Source organism: Chiloscyllium plagiosum, unplaced genomic scaffold, assembly GCF_037043375.1.
Source record: "Chiloscyllium plagiosum isolate Xiang-an unplaced genomic scaffold, Cpla_swu_hap1 HiC_scaffold_3, whole genome shotgun sequence".
Lineage (NCBI taxonomy): Eukaryota > Metazoa > Chordata > Chondrichthyes > Orectolobiformes > Hemiscylliidae > Chiloscyllium > Chiloscyllium plagiosum.
The window spans coordinates 95456944-95474272 of record NW_028270141.1 but is presented as its reverse complement, the minus strand read 5'-3'; the positions used below and the strand labels follow the sequence as shown (position 1 = coordinate 95474272).

At 38.9% G+C, this 17329-nt stretch overlaps 1 protein-coding gene across 20 annotated transcripts in view; it reads right to left on the bottom strand.

Moving 5' to 3' along the window:
• The window catches only part of snap91a (synaptosome associated protein 91a), a 226535-nt gene that overhangs the window by 137986 nt on the left and 71220 nt on the right, over positions 1–17329 (bottom strand). For all 20 annotated transcript variants that reach the window (XM_043685682.2, XM_087981635.1, XM_087981663.1 and 17 more), the window contains 2 exons: positions 15872–15947; positions 3774–3876 (listed from right to left, as the gene is read on the bottom strand). In XM_043685682.2, the coding sequence (XP_043541617.1) occupies positions 3774–3876; positions 15872–15947 (179 nt within the window). The remainder of the gene's footprint in view (positions 1–3773; positions 3877–15871; positions 15948–17329) is intronic.

Sequence of the window (17329 nt, the reverse complement as noted above, 5' to 3'; positions counted from 1 at the left end):
TGGCTGATCAAGAAACAGAAATGTTCCCTCCATGGGTATCACCCAACCCCACCCCCAAAAGAAACATGCTCATCTCTAAAGCAAACAGTTTGCCTGGTGAAAAACAGGCAAACTCACCAGCTAATAGCCTTTCTCGGATACTTCACAACATGGACTGAAACTGTTTTCAACTTGGAGGACAATTAGGAAAGGATAATAAATGCTGGCTTAGCCACCAAAACCCACGGAGAGTAAATGTCTGAAAGATGTCACACTCTAGGATTGATTTTACAACACCAAATACTGGAGACCATTTTTAATCATTTCAAATCGATGATGATATTGGTTATTAAAGAAATGCAGCCCCAACTATTATGTTCCTTTACAGTTCCGGTTCGTCACATCACAAATGAAATCTGGTGAGTTTTTCTCTTAAGCCCAAAACGCCTTCTTATAAAATGAACTAAATACATACCTCCAAATAATTTAATAAACAGTTGGAATAAATACTTGAAGTGGAACAATGATTCTTACGTTTAAATGCTTTTCATATGTAAGAAGAAACATGCAAATTTTTCAGTCTGGATTTCAAAATACAGGGAAATGGACATTAGCTACTGCTGTGAAGGAACATTTTTAATAAGGTCAGAAAGTCATGTGCAAAACACCTGTAGCAAGACAACATATGACTGCATTAAAATGCCAGGTAAACTCCTGAGGTGTTAATGGAATAAGGTGTTTGTAGTTTTGAGTTTGTGATAGGCAGAATAAATAGAACAAAGTCATTTGTTTTACTTTGACTTCAGTTCAGAGGAATTCAGTTAAAAAGGAAAAGTCTTTTTTGCAAAAATATTTCCCAGTTCAGTAAAAGTCAGAAGCAGTATTTTCTTGGTTTCTGAAGTTTCCAAGCCAGGAGAATTTAGGATGGAAATCTTCATGCTTTCAAAACTAAAAATGCTTAGACCATCAGAATTATAAAACATTTATACCATCAAACTCACAGTAACTGTTACAGTTCGAGAAAAAGAAATTGAAGGAAAGTGAAGCAAAAATTTAAAAAGAGTTGATAGGCAAGTACAATTTTTCAAGACTTGAGTGTCTACAATAGACAATATTGGGAGACAGACAAACAAACTTTACTTTGGTATTTGCGCTAAAGTCTAACTGTAACATATTTATATGTGAATGAGTGCGGGTTGCTTATTTTCTTCTCTGTACTTATTTTCTGATGTTAAAAATCATCTGCAGCCCTTTATCTAAACCACCACATTATCTAAATAAGAAAATTAAACATGTGATCCATCAAGCCAGGTTTCTGGGAGCTGGACTTGCTCGTAGTACAATCCACTGAGGTTGCAACATATGGCACAGCCTTCCAACGTGCAAATGTTAATTCTAACTTCAAGCAACTATGTGCTAACTCAACCAGAAATCTAACCATATGACTTTATAAAACCAACATTTTTAAATTGCTTAACAAAACTACCTTGAAGACCAAGAAGAATGTTTGTGGCTTTGTGAATCTTCTGCTGCCTGCTCATAGGTCTTAACCATGGATAGGAAATTAGCAAGTTTTGCTCCCTACAACCAAATATGAAACTGCCTCTCATTTATAAAGGCAAAGTCAATTATAACAACTTCCGACTATTATTTAATTTTTCTTGTAATTCCAAACTTAATTTCTTTACTTAAAGCAACATATTTGCTGGAAAACCCAAATCTAAGCCCAAATGAGGACAATTCAGGTCATTTACTGATCTGCTTTCATCGTATTAAAGGAAATAATTAACTTAGACTACCACTGTAGAAGTGCAAGATCTTAAGATAAACTTATCATTTATCTCTTAATTAGGTTTATCAAAAGTCTGTGATCCAGTGCATGGGTTTGAACTCTAGTTATAATTTTCATTACATGTCTCAACTCATGCTAGTCCTAATGAATAACTGAAGAAAGTAATGATATAAAACATACTATTTTGTGAAAAGCAATCCACAAGCTGCTTGCAGCCTATTAGGTAAGCAGCATATTTGTACAATGTTGAATTAAAAATACGAAAAAAAAACAAAAAACAAATATTTAGAAAACAGCTAATGACGATCAGACTAGACAGTATTTCAGTGATTCAATGCTCACAAGAAATGAAAGTTTAATAAATGTGAATTTAGAACTTGACCTTTTAAGCATCATATAATTAACTTGTGCATATCTCTGATTAGAAATATTACACCTGAGACAACTGGTTTCCTTTCAGAGACCTGCACTTGAGGACATTATATGCCATTGCTTTTTATTCATTCACAGGATGTGGGCATTGCTGGGTCAACCAGTAGCTATTGCCTGTTCCTAATTACCCAGAGTCAACCATATTGCTGTGGGTCTAGAGTCATGTGTACTCGTCAGACTCATAATTCCAGTTGTTTTGACTTAAATAGAATTTGAATTCAATATCAGCCACAGCAGGATTTAAATCTGGGTCCCCAAAACATTACCTAGGTTTCTGGGTTAACAGTGTAGTGATAATACCATTAGGCCATCACTGCTCCCTTAAAGAAGAAGGCTCATGAACATATTATAGCATATCGCATACCATTTGCCCAGGGAAAAAAAACATCAACAGAAACAAGCCTGGTTTCAATGAATGCTGGACATGGTATTACAGGAATGTGGGGGTGGCCCAAGGGGACTGAGAGATAAATGAGACGGTGGAGGTAGCTGGGAATGCTATAGGTAGATGAAGGTAGGGGTGAAGGTCACAGGTTGGAGAGGAGGGTGGAACGGAAAGGTGGGAAGAAAGATGGACAGGTCAAGAGAGAGTGGTGACAAGTTGAAAGGTTGGATCTGGGATAAGGTGGGGGAAGGGGAAAGGGAAAGTGAGAAAACTGGTGAAATACACATTGATTCCGTGTTGGTGGAGGTTCTCAAGGCAGAAGATGAAGCGTTCTTCCTCCAGGTGCCAGGTGGCTAGAGTTTGGTGGTGGAGGTGGTCCAGGACTTGCATGTTCTTGGTGGAGTGGGAGGAAGAGTTAAAGTGTTTGGCCACAGGGCTGTGGGGTTGTTTAGTGTGGTGACCATGCACTAAACACCACCACCGCCCTATGGCCGAACACTAACTCCTCCTCCCACTCCGCCAAGGACATGCAAGTCCTGGGCCGCCTCCACCACCAAACTCTAGCCACCCGACACCTGGAGGAAGAACGCCTCATCTTCTGCCTTGGGACCCTCCACCAACATGGGATCAATGTGGATTTCACCAGTTCTCATTTCCCCTTGCTCCACCTTATTCCAGATCCAACCTTTCAACTCGGCACCACCCTCTTGATTTTTCCATCTTCCTTCCCACCTATCCGCTCCACCTTCCTTTCTGACCTATCACCTTCACCTGCCTATCGCATTCCCAGCTACCTTCCCCCCCCCAGCTCCACTCCCTCTTCCACTTATCTCTCAGCTTCCTTGAGCCGCTCCCTTCATTCCTGTTGAAGAGTTTATGCTCAAAATATCAATTCTCCTGTTCCTCCGACGCTGCCTAACTGACTGCACTTTTCCAGCATCACACTCTTTGACTCTAATGTCCAGCGTCTGCAGTCCTCACATTCTCCATGTATTACAGTTCAATGTTGTAATCAAGGTGCTTAACTGTTGTAAAATTTCATCACAGAGTCAACAATTAGAAGTCTGAGAAACAACAAACCAAACTATTACAAAAACTTCAAAACAGGTTGCAATTTCTATACGGCACCATTCAATATTGACCTACACAACTGATGTTGAGAAAAGAAACGAAAAAAAAACTTACCCTTTCTTCACTCTTGCAAAATCAAATGCCATCTGTCTATAGGAATATGCCTTTTCATTTAAATATCTGCTGTATCTTCTAATAAACGTAGACATGTCATAACCTGCAAGAATTAAAATGCAGTGAACAGCACTTACAAAACACCAGTATTTTCTACTTAAATTCAATTGTACATGATCTAACTTGATATTTACCTCTGATACCTTTGCAAGTGACTCAGGTAATTTTTAAGCAAAATTATTACAAGACACAGCAGTCTCACCTGATACAGAACAAATATACAAGACCAAAAAAAATGCACAACTTAACTATATTTTAATCACAAAATTAGATAACATATTGTAGCAAACTTTATACTTCACAAAATTAATTAGCCCACACAATTCACTTCATAATCACTGTTCAACATCAGGTTTGTAAACAGTATCCATTTCCAAGCTTAGACATCAATGTGAATCAAAAATTACTGTTCAACCTATGCTACACCATCTCAATTTTATTTCTGCAAACTATACCTGGTAGCATCTTCAATTTTGTCATCTTGAAAAGTCATGTGACTTTACCACTTTTCATTCAACAGATTATAGCAACTTTAATGAACTTGCTAAGTGCATGCATTAACAAGGTGCAGGACATACTTTTCTCAACAGACACTTTCCTCTACTCAACATGGTCTTCTTCAATTTTCAAATCAAGACACCTGGTAATCACTTTTTGAACAACATGTTGCTAATTTTATGCTTCAATTTATGATCATCTACCCAGCTTCAGCACCTGTTGCCAAAGTAGCTGGCACAACTCTTATTGCTATTACTATGTCGATATGCCTGGAGCAATAGGAAAACTGATTCCATCACATTCTGTCTCCATACTCAGATTGATTCAACCATCCATCCCACTGCATAGCACATAAAACTAATTCCCCCCCCAATGCAGTGAAGGTAAAAATCAAAATTCCAGTAAAAAATCTGTTCAATTTCAGACTTCAATGTACATCCAACTCTTCAACACAAACAATTCCTTGATGTTTCCACAAAAATGCAAGCACCAGCATGATTTGCAGCTAGGGCAAGATGAAATGTCCAAACATTCTGCATGAAAAGCTCTGAATCCAAGTTTGAAAGAATTTGTATAAAACAATAAAATCCTATCAGAGATAAAATAGCTGAAAATAAAAACTGTAAGTACTTAGACAGCAGTGTACAGAGACAGGTAGTCCATATGTTAGGAATCTCCAAACACTTCTAAATTTGCATTTGCAAATTTGACTCAGGAAAACAACATAAGCTGGTCCTATTTTTTGATGATGCCAGCTAGAGATAACAATTCGATCAGAGAACAGTGGCTAAATACATACTTCTTTTTAAACCTTACTCATTCAACAAGCCCAATAAAATGCCAGATTGATGCAGAGAAGAGTATAAATGAGACCTTGGTGTCAGGGCACATAATTTTGAGTAAATGACTTTACAACTTGGCCAGTCTCTGAAGACAGTGACAGACAGGGAATCTGATATAGAAGATGAAAAGCCATAACATTATTCATACATTTGGAGGCAGACACCACAGAAACAGACCCTTTGGTCGAACTCATTCCTGCTACCAAGGTTTCCAATACTAAACTAGCTCCATTTGCCTGCATTTGTTCATATCTCTCTAAACCTTTTTTATTCATGTAGCTGTCAAAATGTCTTTTAAATGTTGTAACTGTACCCTGCATCTACCACTAATAGTTAGCAGGCAACTAAGAAGCAAATATGTAAGACGACTACAGATAGCCTTAATAACAATAGGGTTGTAAATTGTAAGGAATTTTAACTTTCCAAACAGACTAGGATGCCATAATATTAAGGGCTTGGGGAGGAATTTGTTAAAGCAACTTTAAGAATATTTTCTTTATCGATATGTAGATGGCCCTACTAGAGAAGCAGCAAACTCCACCTTTGCTTGGGAAATAATGCTGGACACGTGACTGAGGATTTAGTGGGGGAGGACTTTGGGGCCAGTGATCATAGCTCGGTTAGTTTTAAAATAGTGATGGAAGATTGACCTTGTGGAAAAGTTAAAGTTCTAAATTGGAACAAGCCCAATTTTGACAGTATTGGACAGGAACAGTTAAAAGTTGGCTGGGGGAGGCTATTTGCAGGTAAAGGGACAACTGGCAAGTTGATGAGAGTTCAGAGACCAGCGTGTTCCTGTCATTGCAGGGCAAAGCTGGTAAGAATAGGGAGCACTGGATTTCTAGAAATATTGAGGCTCTGGTCAAGAAAAAGGGCCAGATGGCATCAAGTGAATCCCTGGAGTATCAGGTGTGTAGAAGTCCACTTAAGAGGGAAATCAGAAGGACAAAAAGGCGATGAGATATCTGCCAAAGCTAAAAGTTAAGCAGAATCCAAAAAGATTCTACAAGTACATTAAGGGCAATAGAGCAACAAAGGAGAGAATAAGGACCCTTAAACATCAATGAGGACGTCTGTGTGTGGAACCACATATGATGGGTTGAAATTTGAAACATTTCACATCAATATATACTGTGGAGAAAGACCAGAAGCTAGGAAGCTTAGGGAAATGAATAGTGATGTACTGAAAACAGTCCATATTACAGAAGAGATGGTGCTGGAGGTCTTAAAACACAAATGAAGACAAGTCCCTGGGTCCAGGACATTGTGGAAAGCCAAGGGATGAAATTGTGGGACCCCCTGCATAGATATCTGTATCATCGACAGCCATGGATTAGGTGTTGGAAGACTGGAGGGTGGTTAACGTTGTTCCTTTATTTAAGAAAGTCTGCAAGAATAAGCCCAGGAACTACAGACCATTGAGTCTGATACCAGTGGTGGGTAAGTTGTTAGAAGGATTTGGAGGAACAGGATTTACATGTATTTGAAGAAGCAAGGACTGATCAGGGATAGCATGATAGTGAGACACAATTTCCCATGTACAAACTTGATACAGTTTGTTTTTGAGGATGTGACCAAGAAGATAGAGGAGGGCTGACAGTAGATGTCTACATGGACTTTAGCAAAACTTTTGCCAAGGTTCTGCATGATAGACTGGTCAGTAAGGTTACATCACATGAGAGCTAGCCAATTGGATACAAAATTGGCATGATGATAGGAGACAGAGGGTGGTGCCAGAGGGTTGTTTTTCAGACCGGAGGCTTGGTTTGATCACATCAATGCTGGGTCCACTGTTATTTGTCATCTAAATGAACATTCTAGATGAGAATATTGGAAGCATGGTTATTAAGTTTGCAGATGACATCTTGATCACCTGGGCTAATGGGCCGAGGAATGACAGATGGAGCTTAAATTTAGATAAACGCGAAGGGTTTCATTTTGCCAAAACAAATCACGACAGGACATGCATAGTTAGTGGTAGGGCCCTAAGGAGTGCTGTCAAACAGAGAGATGTATGGGGTTCAGATACATAGTTCCTTGAAAGTGGTGACACAGGTAGACAAGATGGTGAAGGTGTTTAGCATGTTTGCCTTCACTGAGTATAGGAATTGGGATGTCAAGGCGTGGCTATATAGGGCATTGGGTGAGGTCACTTTTGGAGTACTGTGTATAGTTCTGGTCACCCTGCTGTAGGGAAGGTGCAGAAAAGATTTATAAGGATGTTACTGGGACTAGAGTGTTCAGTTATAAAGGGACGCCAGATAGACTGACATTTTCCCCAGAGCCTATTACATTGAGGAGTGACCTGGTAGAGGTTTATTAAAATCATGAGGGGCATTGATAAGGTGAATAGCAAAAGGTCTTTTTCCCTAGTGTCGGTGAATTAAAAACCAGAAGGCATAGTTATAAGATGAAAGGGGCAACTTTATCACAGAGGGTGGAAGGAACTGCCAAACATATCAAAGAAAATTGGACAAGAAAATACAGTTTCAAATAACCAAAAAGGTCAGAATTATGACCAGCAAAAGGAGAAAATTCTCCTGGTCAACATGTAAAATGGACAACAGAAGCAAAAGCTGAATAATTTCAGAAATTACTGGACACAAATCATGGAACAGTACTTCTGTTACCTTGTTGAATGATTGGAGGAGAGGAAATGCCCTTCAGTATATACATGTATATACAGTGATTCAGCTGACTAAGATAGGAAAACATCCCTCTCACAGGTTTCTACAGTTCTACTGTGAAACTGAACTGCCAGTGGATTATGATTTGACAAGTGTAGAAATTGTTTTGCTAAATAATCTTCAAAATTCACATTGGATTGGTAGAGAACTAAACATGTTCAATTCTACCATTCTAACATCCCCAAGAAAAGGGGAGCTCAATTTCTTCAGAAATACTTGACAAAAGTTGAACAACTTGATGGATGCCTTATTTTCCTTTTCACTTTGCACTTGCTATTCCTTTTGCCCTCAACTGCTCAAAAGGACAATACAATTTTGGTTGATACCTAAGGGCTAAGGACTGGGTTTACTTTGAGGATAAAAGTTCGGAAATAGAGATATCCTTAGCTCTTTAGCGCTGCACCATATCCAAAGAAAACTGGAAAATTGCATTTCTCAAATGAAACCAGGTCTACAAAATAACTTTTTTTTTAGAAAGAGATCTAACAGGGAATAATATTTAGATCAAATTTAGCACCAACTGCCAGTATTCTCCAATATCAGTTCACTTCACCCGCTTCCTAATCTACACCTCAAGCATTAAATGCATCTACAAAACAACCATCAACAGGACTGTACATGCCACTAGAAAACATGGACAACCATTTCTGGATGCATTTTTAAGACCATTCCCTTCCCTATTGATGGCAGCAGCAACAGGGTAGGTGGTGCTCAGGCTCATGGCCTGTCCACTCCATCTTGCATGACCAACTGCATCCTTCTTTCTTTTATAAATTTTATTTTTCTTCATATAGCTTTTGAATCAATTTCATTTTTTCTTCTTTCTGCAGCTACAGTGGAAACAGGTTGCAGGGAATTAGAGCAGTGGATCTAGTCCATTTGTTGTGCCCACAGCAGTCGCAGCTTGAGTAACTATTTCAATATCAATGATTTGGGGCTAATTCTTTTCCTCTGTTTTGGCAGTGTCTGCAATGATGGCAGAGTGAATGATCTCTCTTTTTTTTCAGGGGTCAATTTGGACTTTCAACCAGTTCTCAGAAGTTGAGATGGGCCCTGGTCCTTGAGAGTTGGGACAGTCTCCTGGCTATGGCAACAGCTGGAGTATTGGCAGCGACGAAGAGTTCTGGCAAAAGTGACATTCTAGGCCCAGTCAGCAGTGGCAGAGGGTGCTTCAGCGTGTTGCATCTTTAGTGAATGCCTTGGCAGCAGCAGAGTGTGGCAGCATCCTGTGGCTACTTAAGAAATCAAGAAGCCATCGATGGAACTTAAAATGAAATTTATCCTAACTTTGTATGATTTATTTCTTTTTATAATTTACATAATTAAAATGGTGGCAACCTATGGTGACTTATACACATTTTATTGTATTTTCATAAAAATAATTCATTATTGCATGAATTTATTATTTTGCAACTTGCAAATCCCCCATTTAAAAAAAAACTTTGTAAATGCATGTTTTCACCCTTTACTCTCTATGCTGCTTGATAGAAAGGAGCCTAGCACATCAAATCGAAAAATATTGTAATATTCAAGATATGCAGCTGAAACAAATAGCAAACCTTTTGGAATTCTTCAAGGATATAACCAGAAGAATTGTTGAGAAGGAGCCAGTTGATGTGGTTTATTTCAACCTTTGACAAAGTTCCACACAAAAGATTAGTAAGTATATGGAATTAAAATGCATGGAATTGGGGTAGGCTATTGAGATGGATAAAAAACAGGAAACAAATTTGGTTTAAATGGGTCTTTTTTTTCTGAATGGCAGGCAGTGACTACTGGGATACCACAAGGGTCAATGCGAGAACTCCAGTTACACAATAAATATTAATGATTTTGATGAAAGAACTAATTGTCTCCAAATCTGCAGACTATCCAAAGTTGGGTAGGAGGGTAGGCTGTGAGGAGGATGCAGAGATACTTAAGTGCAACTTAGACAAGCTGAGCAAGTGGGTAGATGAAGTATAGTGTGGATAAATATGTGGTTCTCCACTTTGGCAGCAATAACAAGAAAGGCAAATTATCTGAATGGCTATAAATTAAGGGGAATGGGCATGGAGACCTGGGGCACGGTGGTTAACCATGCAGATGCAGCAGATGGTAAAGGTGGTAGACAGTATATTGGCCTTCATACCAAGAGGATTTGAGTACAACAGTAGGGATGATTTGCTGCAATTCTGCCTTGTTGAGACCACTCTCAAAAGTATTGTGCGCAGTTTTCATGCCCTTATCTGAGAAAGGATGTTCTTGCTCTAGAGAGTGTGCAGGAAACGTATACCAAACTCATCCATGGGATGGCAGGACTGACAGACGAAGAGGGGTTCAATTATACTCCATTGAGAAGAAAGAATAGAATCTCATAGAAACCTCTCAAATTTTAAACAGGATTAGAAAGGGTGGATGCAGGAAGGATGTTCCTAATGACAGAGTTCCACAACCAGGGGTCACAGTCTAAAAATACGGATAATTTGGAGGTGCTGGTGTTGGACTGGAGTGTACAAGGTCACATGAAGGAGCAGTGCTCCGAAAGCTAGTGCTTCCAAATAAACCTGTTGGACTATAACCTGGGTGCTGTGATTTTTAACTAAGGACATGGAATAAGCCATTTAAGACTGAGATAAGGAGAAATTTTTTCACCCAGAGCAAAGATTGAAAATTTGCTGCAATGAAAAGCAGTTGAGGTCAAAACATCGTATGATTTCCAGGAGGAGTTGTGGCTAAAAAGATAGGGGGGAAAAGCAGGAACAGGTTTTAGATAGCTTGCCACCATCATAATGAATGGCGGAGTACGCTCAAGTGCCAAATGTCTACTTCTCATACTTTTAGTTTCTGTTTCAAAACAAGTGTACCACTAGTGCAAAGCTAACAATAAATGAGCTAACTGATCAGAAAATAGCATTTGAGAAGGGCATCCAAAGAACTACACCTGGTAGATTGAAATCAATCGGTTAATTTATCCCAGCGATTTTATAACTAATCCAAGACAGACATGAGGCTAGTGTTTTGTTAATGTGTCCAACTATGTACATTTATCTAAATTAAAGTCCATTTGCCACTCGATCTATCTGTTGGACCATCTGCCCACTACACCACCTATTTTAGTGTCGTCTGCAAACTTACTAACCACACCTCCTGTGGTCACAACCAAATCATTTATGTAAGTGATGAAAAGCAGTGGACCCAGCACTGATCCTTGTGGCAGACTGCTTGTCACATGCCTCCAGTCTGAAAAGCAACCCTTTACTACCACACTCTGCTTTCTATCTTCAAGCCAGTTTTGCATCCAGTTGGCTCGCACTCCCTGGATCTCATGTGATTTAACCTTACTAACCATTCTATGACACGGAGTCTTGTCAAATATTTTGCTGAAGTCCATATAAGCATCTACTGTTCTGCCTTCATCCATCTTCTCTGTCACCTCTTCAATCGTTAGTGAAGCACAATTTCCCACGGTCAAAGACAAGTCGATTATCCAGAATTAGTCCTTGCTGCTCCAAATGCATGTAAATCCTGTCCCTCAGAATCCCCTCCAACAACTTACCACTACTGACCAGTGGTTCACTGGTCTGTAGTTCCCTGGACTTTCCTCAGAACCTCTCAAAGTGCACTACATTAGCCACCCTTCAGACTTCCAGTACCTCACCTGTGGCTATTAAATGATACAAGAGGCCCAGTAACTTTTTCCCTAGCTTCCCACAAAGTTCTGGGAAACACCTGATCAAGTCTCAATTCAGAGCTTTAGAGTACAATGACCACATTTGGTCACTGTACTTTTGAAAATTTAATGAATATTATTGACATGATACAGGGGTTTACCAGAACCTTTTTCCAGGGGAAAACCAGCTCCAAGGTTGGTTGAAATAACTAGGGGTTGTTCCCCTTATACAATTGGTGGTTGATAAAGGAGTATAATTCTATGATAGGCTAAACAAACACAGGTTCTTTTTTCAATCAGCTGGCGATGCAAGGATAAGTGAACACAGATTGTCACTTTCTACATTTAAAATGTGTGCTAATAACCTGAAACTTGCTTCCACCAGTCTCAAAAGACAGTAGAAACAATTAATGGCTGCAAAAGAAAAGAATTCAGGCACTGGAGGACATTACGGCTGCAAAGTATGGAATGAAACTAATTGGGTCACTCTACAGAAAGCTGGCATGGACACAATGAGCCAAATGGCCACCTTTTGTGCTATCAAGGCATCCAATTCTAGTCTTTGCTCCAGTGCCAAATCAAAACAGACTACCATCAATCGAGATGAAAATAGCTCGGATAGATGTGGACTATTTGTTAGTCATGTAAGGATCAATACTCAGACTTTTTTTTGTACAGCCAAGAGCAATGATCAGATAGATTTGGTGCTGCTTTCAGATGCAGCTGTAGTGATGCTAATATGATTGTATAAAGATAAAATTCACAACACCAGGTTATAGTCCAACAGGTTTATTTGGAAGCACTAACTTTCAAAACGCTGCTCCTTCATGGGTGCCCATGTTCTTTGCAGCCTACACCACATTATCAACGAGGATGTGCACCTCACTAAGACCTTGCCCACACCTCCACTTGCCTTTAAACCTCAAACAGATCATTGTTCGCAGCAAACTGCCCAGCTTCCAGGACAACACCATACAACCCTGTCACAGTGGATGCTGCAAGACATGCTAGCATGTTGATATGGATACCACCATTAGCCATGGGATATGCTGACGGCAAGGATGTTGAGGCATGGTATATTGGCAAGACAGAGCAGAGGTTACAGCAACGGATGAATGGGCACCGCACAACAATCAACAGACAGGAGTTTCCATCCCAGTCAGGGAATACTTCAGCGGTCCAGGACATTCATCCGAAGGCCCAAGGCGGACTTCAGGACGGGAAACAATGCAAAGTAGCCAAGTAGAGGCTGATAGCCTCAACCGGGACCTTGGTTTCATGTCACACTACAGGTGACCCCCACCACACACACACCTCAAAAACTGCATGGATCCATGTAAGATTCTGTAAATTCCTTTTTTTTAAGAAATAGAAAAAGTCTGAACACTGGGGCACAGACAGTCTCACAAAGGGCACCTCACACCTTCAATGCATTATTGGGGCTGTCATGGCACCCAGTGTTAAAGTTCACTTGAGAATGTAACTTTAAAAAAAAGTTCTGGGATTTATATATGAAAGAACTGAAACCAACATGGTCATTCTAAAAGATGAGACATGTAATAAACAATCCAAGTCTTTTTCAATAGAAAATTTCAGTTGCCACACATTGTAAACTTTTGTGAGAAATTCTATGTATTACGATCTTATACTTCACAACCACCTGACCAAGGAGCAGTGCTCAGAAAGCTAGTGCTTCCAAATAAATCTGGACTATTAGCTTTTGTGCGATTTTTAACTTTGTACACCCCAATCCAACACCAACACCTCCAAATTATAACATGGTTGTGTTTTTCATACAGGTTTACCTTAGGCTTCACTTCAAATACCGTCACAACAGACGGTGATGGATGTTAGACAGATGCCAACAACTGCAACAGCATGGGTTCAATTGCTACACTGGCAGAAGTTACCATGAAGAACTCTCCTTCTCCACCTCTCCCCTTGCCCAAGAATAGGTGAACCTCAGGTTAAACCACTTCCAGTCATCTCTCTCTAATGAGAGAGATACCAAAAGGTCCAGTAGACCTATGGCACTTTTTCTACATCACATCTAAGTTCTCCTTCACCTTTTACAGAATACTAAATGACTAGCATACAGAATACTGGTATATGTAGTACTTCACATTAGCATGGTAAAGCCAGACAGATTATTCAGAACCCAAAATGGACTTTAGATATAGTTCACCAATCTTCCTTATATGGTTAGTCATTGGGTGGTTACTAATCAGTTTCCAAACAAGATGCGACAGGGATTTTAAAATGATAAGATTTTAAAACATGACAACAAACCTTTTAGACCTAGAAACAGGACAGGCAGCAAGATATAGTTGCATGTTCTAGATTGCCAGATTGTACAGAAGAAAAAAACTGAATAAACTTGAAGTACTGAGAGTAGATCTGGAGACACCCAAGGAAGGATATAGTGTCCTTGAAGGGAGTACAATGTTGGTTTACAAGCATGATACCTGGACTTCACGGGTTAAGTTATGAGAAGACATTATATTAATTAAGTCTATTTTATCTAGAATATGAAAGTTAATGGGTGATCAGATCAAAGTCTTTAAGATATTAACAGGAAAATTCAGGTTAGAAAAAGATAAATTATTTCTACTTGGTGGCACAATCTGGGAATTGGGGCCAGACTGTTCAGGAAGAGATGTTAGGAAGCACTTGTGGACACAAAGGTTGGTAGATGTTTGGAACTCTTCAGCATGGTAGTGGATGCTACAAGAGTTGTTAATTTTAAAATGACACAAGGTTAATAGCTTTTCTCAAAGAAATTTAAGGGATAAAGGCTAAAGACAGGTATATGCAGTTAGGCCACAGATCAACTATGACCTCACTGAATGGTGGATCAAGCTCAAGGAGTTGGATGGCATATCGCTATCCCAATGTTCCTATAAACTCAGTGTAGATTCTTGTTAAATGAAAAAATAAAAATTGTGGTTGCCTCTTAAGCATGACTGTTTGATGTAGACAGAAATCTTTATGCAGGACATCATTTGTACACAAACACAGGATTGTGTGGCATGTAGCAGCAAGAAAGCAGAAATATTTTAGGTTTCTGCAGCTGTGGACAGATATAGAAAACCGAACATTGGATATTGGAACAGAATTAATTACACTGTATACTGAGAAATTAAAGGAAGTTACAAAAGGTTAAAATTGCATGACAAACTGTAAATATTTCTAATGCTATAAAAGCATAGTTAAAATAAATTCAGTCACATAGGCCTAACAGGCAGAAATATTGTTGAGTTGTTAATCTGAAATGCAAATTGGCTCCAATGGTCACCAATCCATTATGTAATTTAGTTTGAATGGCAATGATGTTGTTTCATCAAGTAAATCTTACATCTCAGGCCAAGTTTACATTTTGAAGCTCTCAAAAAGGACTCCAAAAGTTATTATCTGGCTTGGGGGGGGGGGGGGGGGGGGGGGTACAGGCTCTGTCTACTGTCAATATATTACAGGAAAGATGCTTTGTTACCAGTGGTCTTACGAGTTAACAGTGATGACATAAATGGCATTGTAGCATTCTGTAGGCTTCCTGGTTTATTTAGCAGCCATTAAGGATGATATATCGACAGTTCAACATACAGAACTATTTGCAGGAATATGGACACAAGGCAGGGTGTGGAGGTGCAGCAGCAGCAGCTCAGGCTAGAGGAGACATGAAGGAGCCTACTACTCTCTTTTGGGTTCATAACAGAACAAAAATATTTTTAGTTTGACTTGAGATTTAAGATTTCTGATGAAACACAGTCATTGCTGCCATTCAAGCTTAAACTAAAGTTGCATAATGGATCTGGTGCCCAATTTGCACTTAAAATTAGTAACTCTACAATGCTTCTGCCTACTGGACCCAAGTGATTCTACTCATTTTAACTACCCTCCCAGCAAACGTTCACAGAGTGTGACAGCAATTTATATCAATAGCTGGCACTGATTTTGTGCCTTAGAATCTTCCTAACTTAAAGATTCATGAGCCTGAAATCATATTTGGGCATCACTACCACAAAGTATAAATCTCCCTTCCACTACGCGCTGGTCCCAGTTATTACCATCAGAATTATTTATGCCAACGTGCACCAAACCTGAATATTGCTTTCTCTTTTCATGAAAGCAAACATATAATACAGTAGGGCTTTTGAAATACTTATGTATAAGCCAGTAAAAGCTGTTTAAATTAGTTTCAGATGTGTAAGCCATATTAAAGAAGGGAATTCAAATCTAAAGAAAATTAAATTTATTCAATATTGTCAACAAGAAAACTAATCTACCTCTTATTGGAAGCTTTTATAAATATTGAGATTAAAATTAATCTTTTAAAATCAAACACAAGTGCTGATATCTTACCATGTGTCCCGCTTTTATCCAAAAAATTGCTGAGGTTGAACAAAGTATTTCTAGATGCCAGGTACTGAATAAATCTCTGCAAAATACATAGAATTGTTACACAACAATGCAGCTGAATAAATAATGAAGTCAAAATATGACAAGTGAATGTAATAAGATTACATGAACCCATGTAGTTAGTAACAGGACTTTTTGCACAATTGGTGTATTGAAATTTTTCATTTTGATTTTAAAATTCAAAATGTTTTAAGTTTGTTACACCTAGTACATGTTCAGGTGGCAGCACCATATCAACACCACCTTCCTTATTTTGAGCCTCTTCAATTGTTTATCTGAAAGCAACGACCAACACCTATCCTGTCTAGGGTTTTCATCCTTTATGCTATTCTATAATTAGTTAGACAAGTTGAATTGAGGACATCCTTAACTTGCATGTTTGGGCAATTAGTTTTTGTTTTGTTGATGCTTAATATGCTGTGACTAACAAGATTTTACAAGTTAATGCTGGTGAATTCCATTATGGAATTGTACTACCACATTCTGAGCTGCCGTTGAGAACCATGTTTGAAGTTCCTTAAATCTCTTGAAAATCAGCTTGTGCTGTAAAACAAAACTAACATTGGTTCATTACTGCAAACCTGTTTGAGTGTTTTTCTTGAAATCAAGAGAAATAAAAAAGAATAGAGCAGCATGATCAATAGCCTCCTCAGGATTCAGTTGAAAACAACAGTAGGACTAGTAGTTAGCTCAAAGGTTAAGTATGAGAACTGCTGGGCATATACCAGTGCAGTGAGTAGCGCTTTATTTTTTACAATTATCATTTTCTTCTCACAGACATGTGGGTTTACTGTAACAGCGAGGGGAAACCAAGGGAAATATTTAGCTTATTGAGTAAGTGGAGTGGGATTTGCTGCTTCGCCAGCTAAACATCACTATTAAACTGGGCCAAAGAATTCCACAACTTTCTCTCATTTTTGAGGTCAGATTATAGAGACAGCAGAGGCAAACGTGACATACAGCTATTACTGTATAAAATAAACTATTTTAAAAGATACATTCTCCATCTCCTATGTCTTAACCCCTCTGATTCCCTCAGTCATTTGATTGCTTGCCAGTCTTTCAAAAGCTATAAAAATATTCCAATTAAACATAAGTCGATTCAGTCAATAATTCCATATACACATAGCAAAGAAAATAGGCCAATGTGTTTCTTGAGCTTGTACCAACATTCCAGTTAAATGATGGCAAATAAAAGACTGAAGATATCCATTTATCCACTGGGTCTTGTGCCCTTCAACAATGTTGTTGAACAAATCATCTACTGACCACGCCAGAGCAGCTTCCTGGGTGAAATCTGTCCCAGATTGCAACTATGATTTGTGATGAAGTACTTCTCAAAGTGATGCCTGATCCTTTTGTTCTAATTTTACAGTTATGTCTTATTCTAGACTGTCCCAA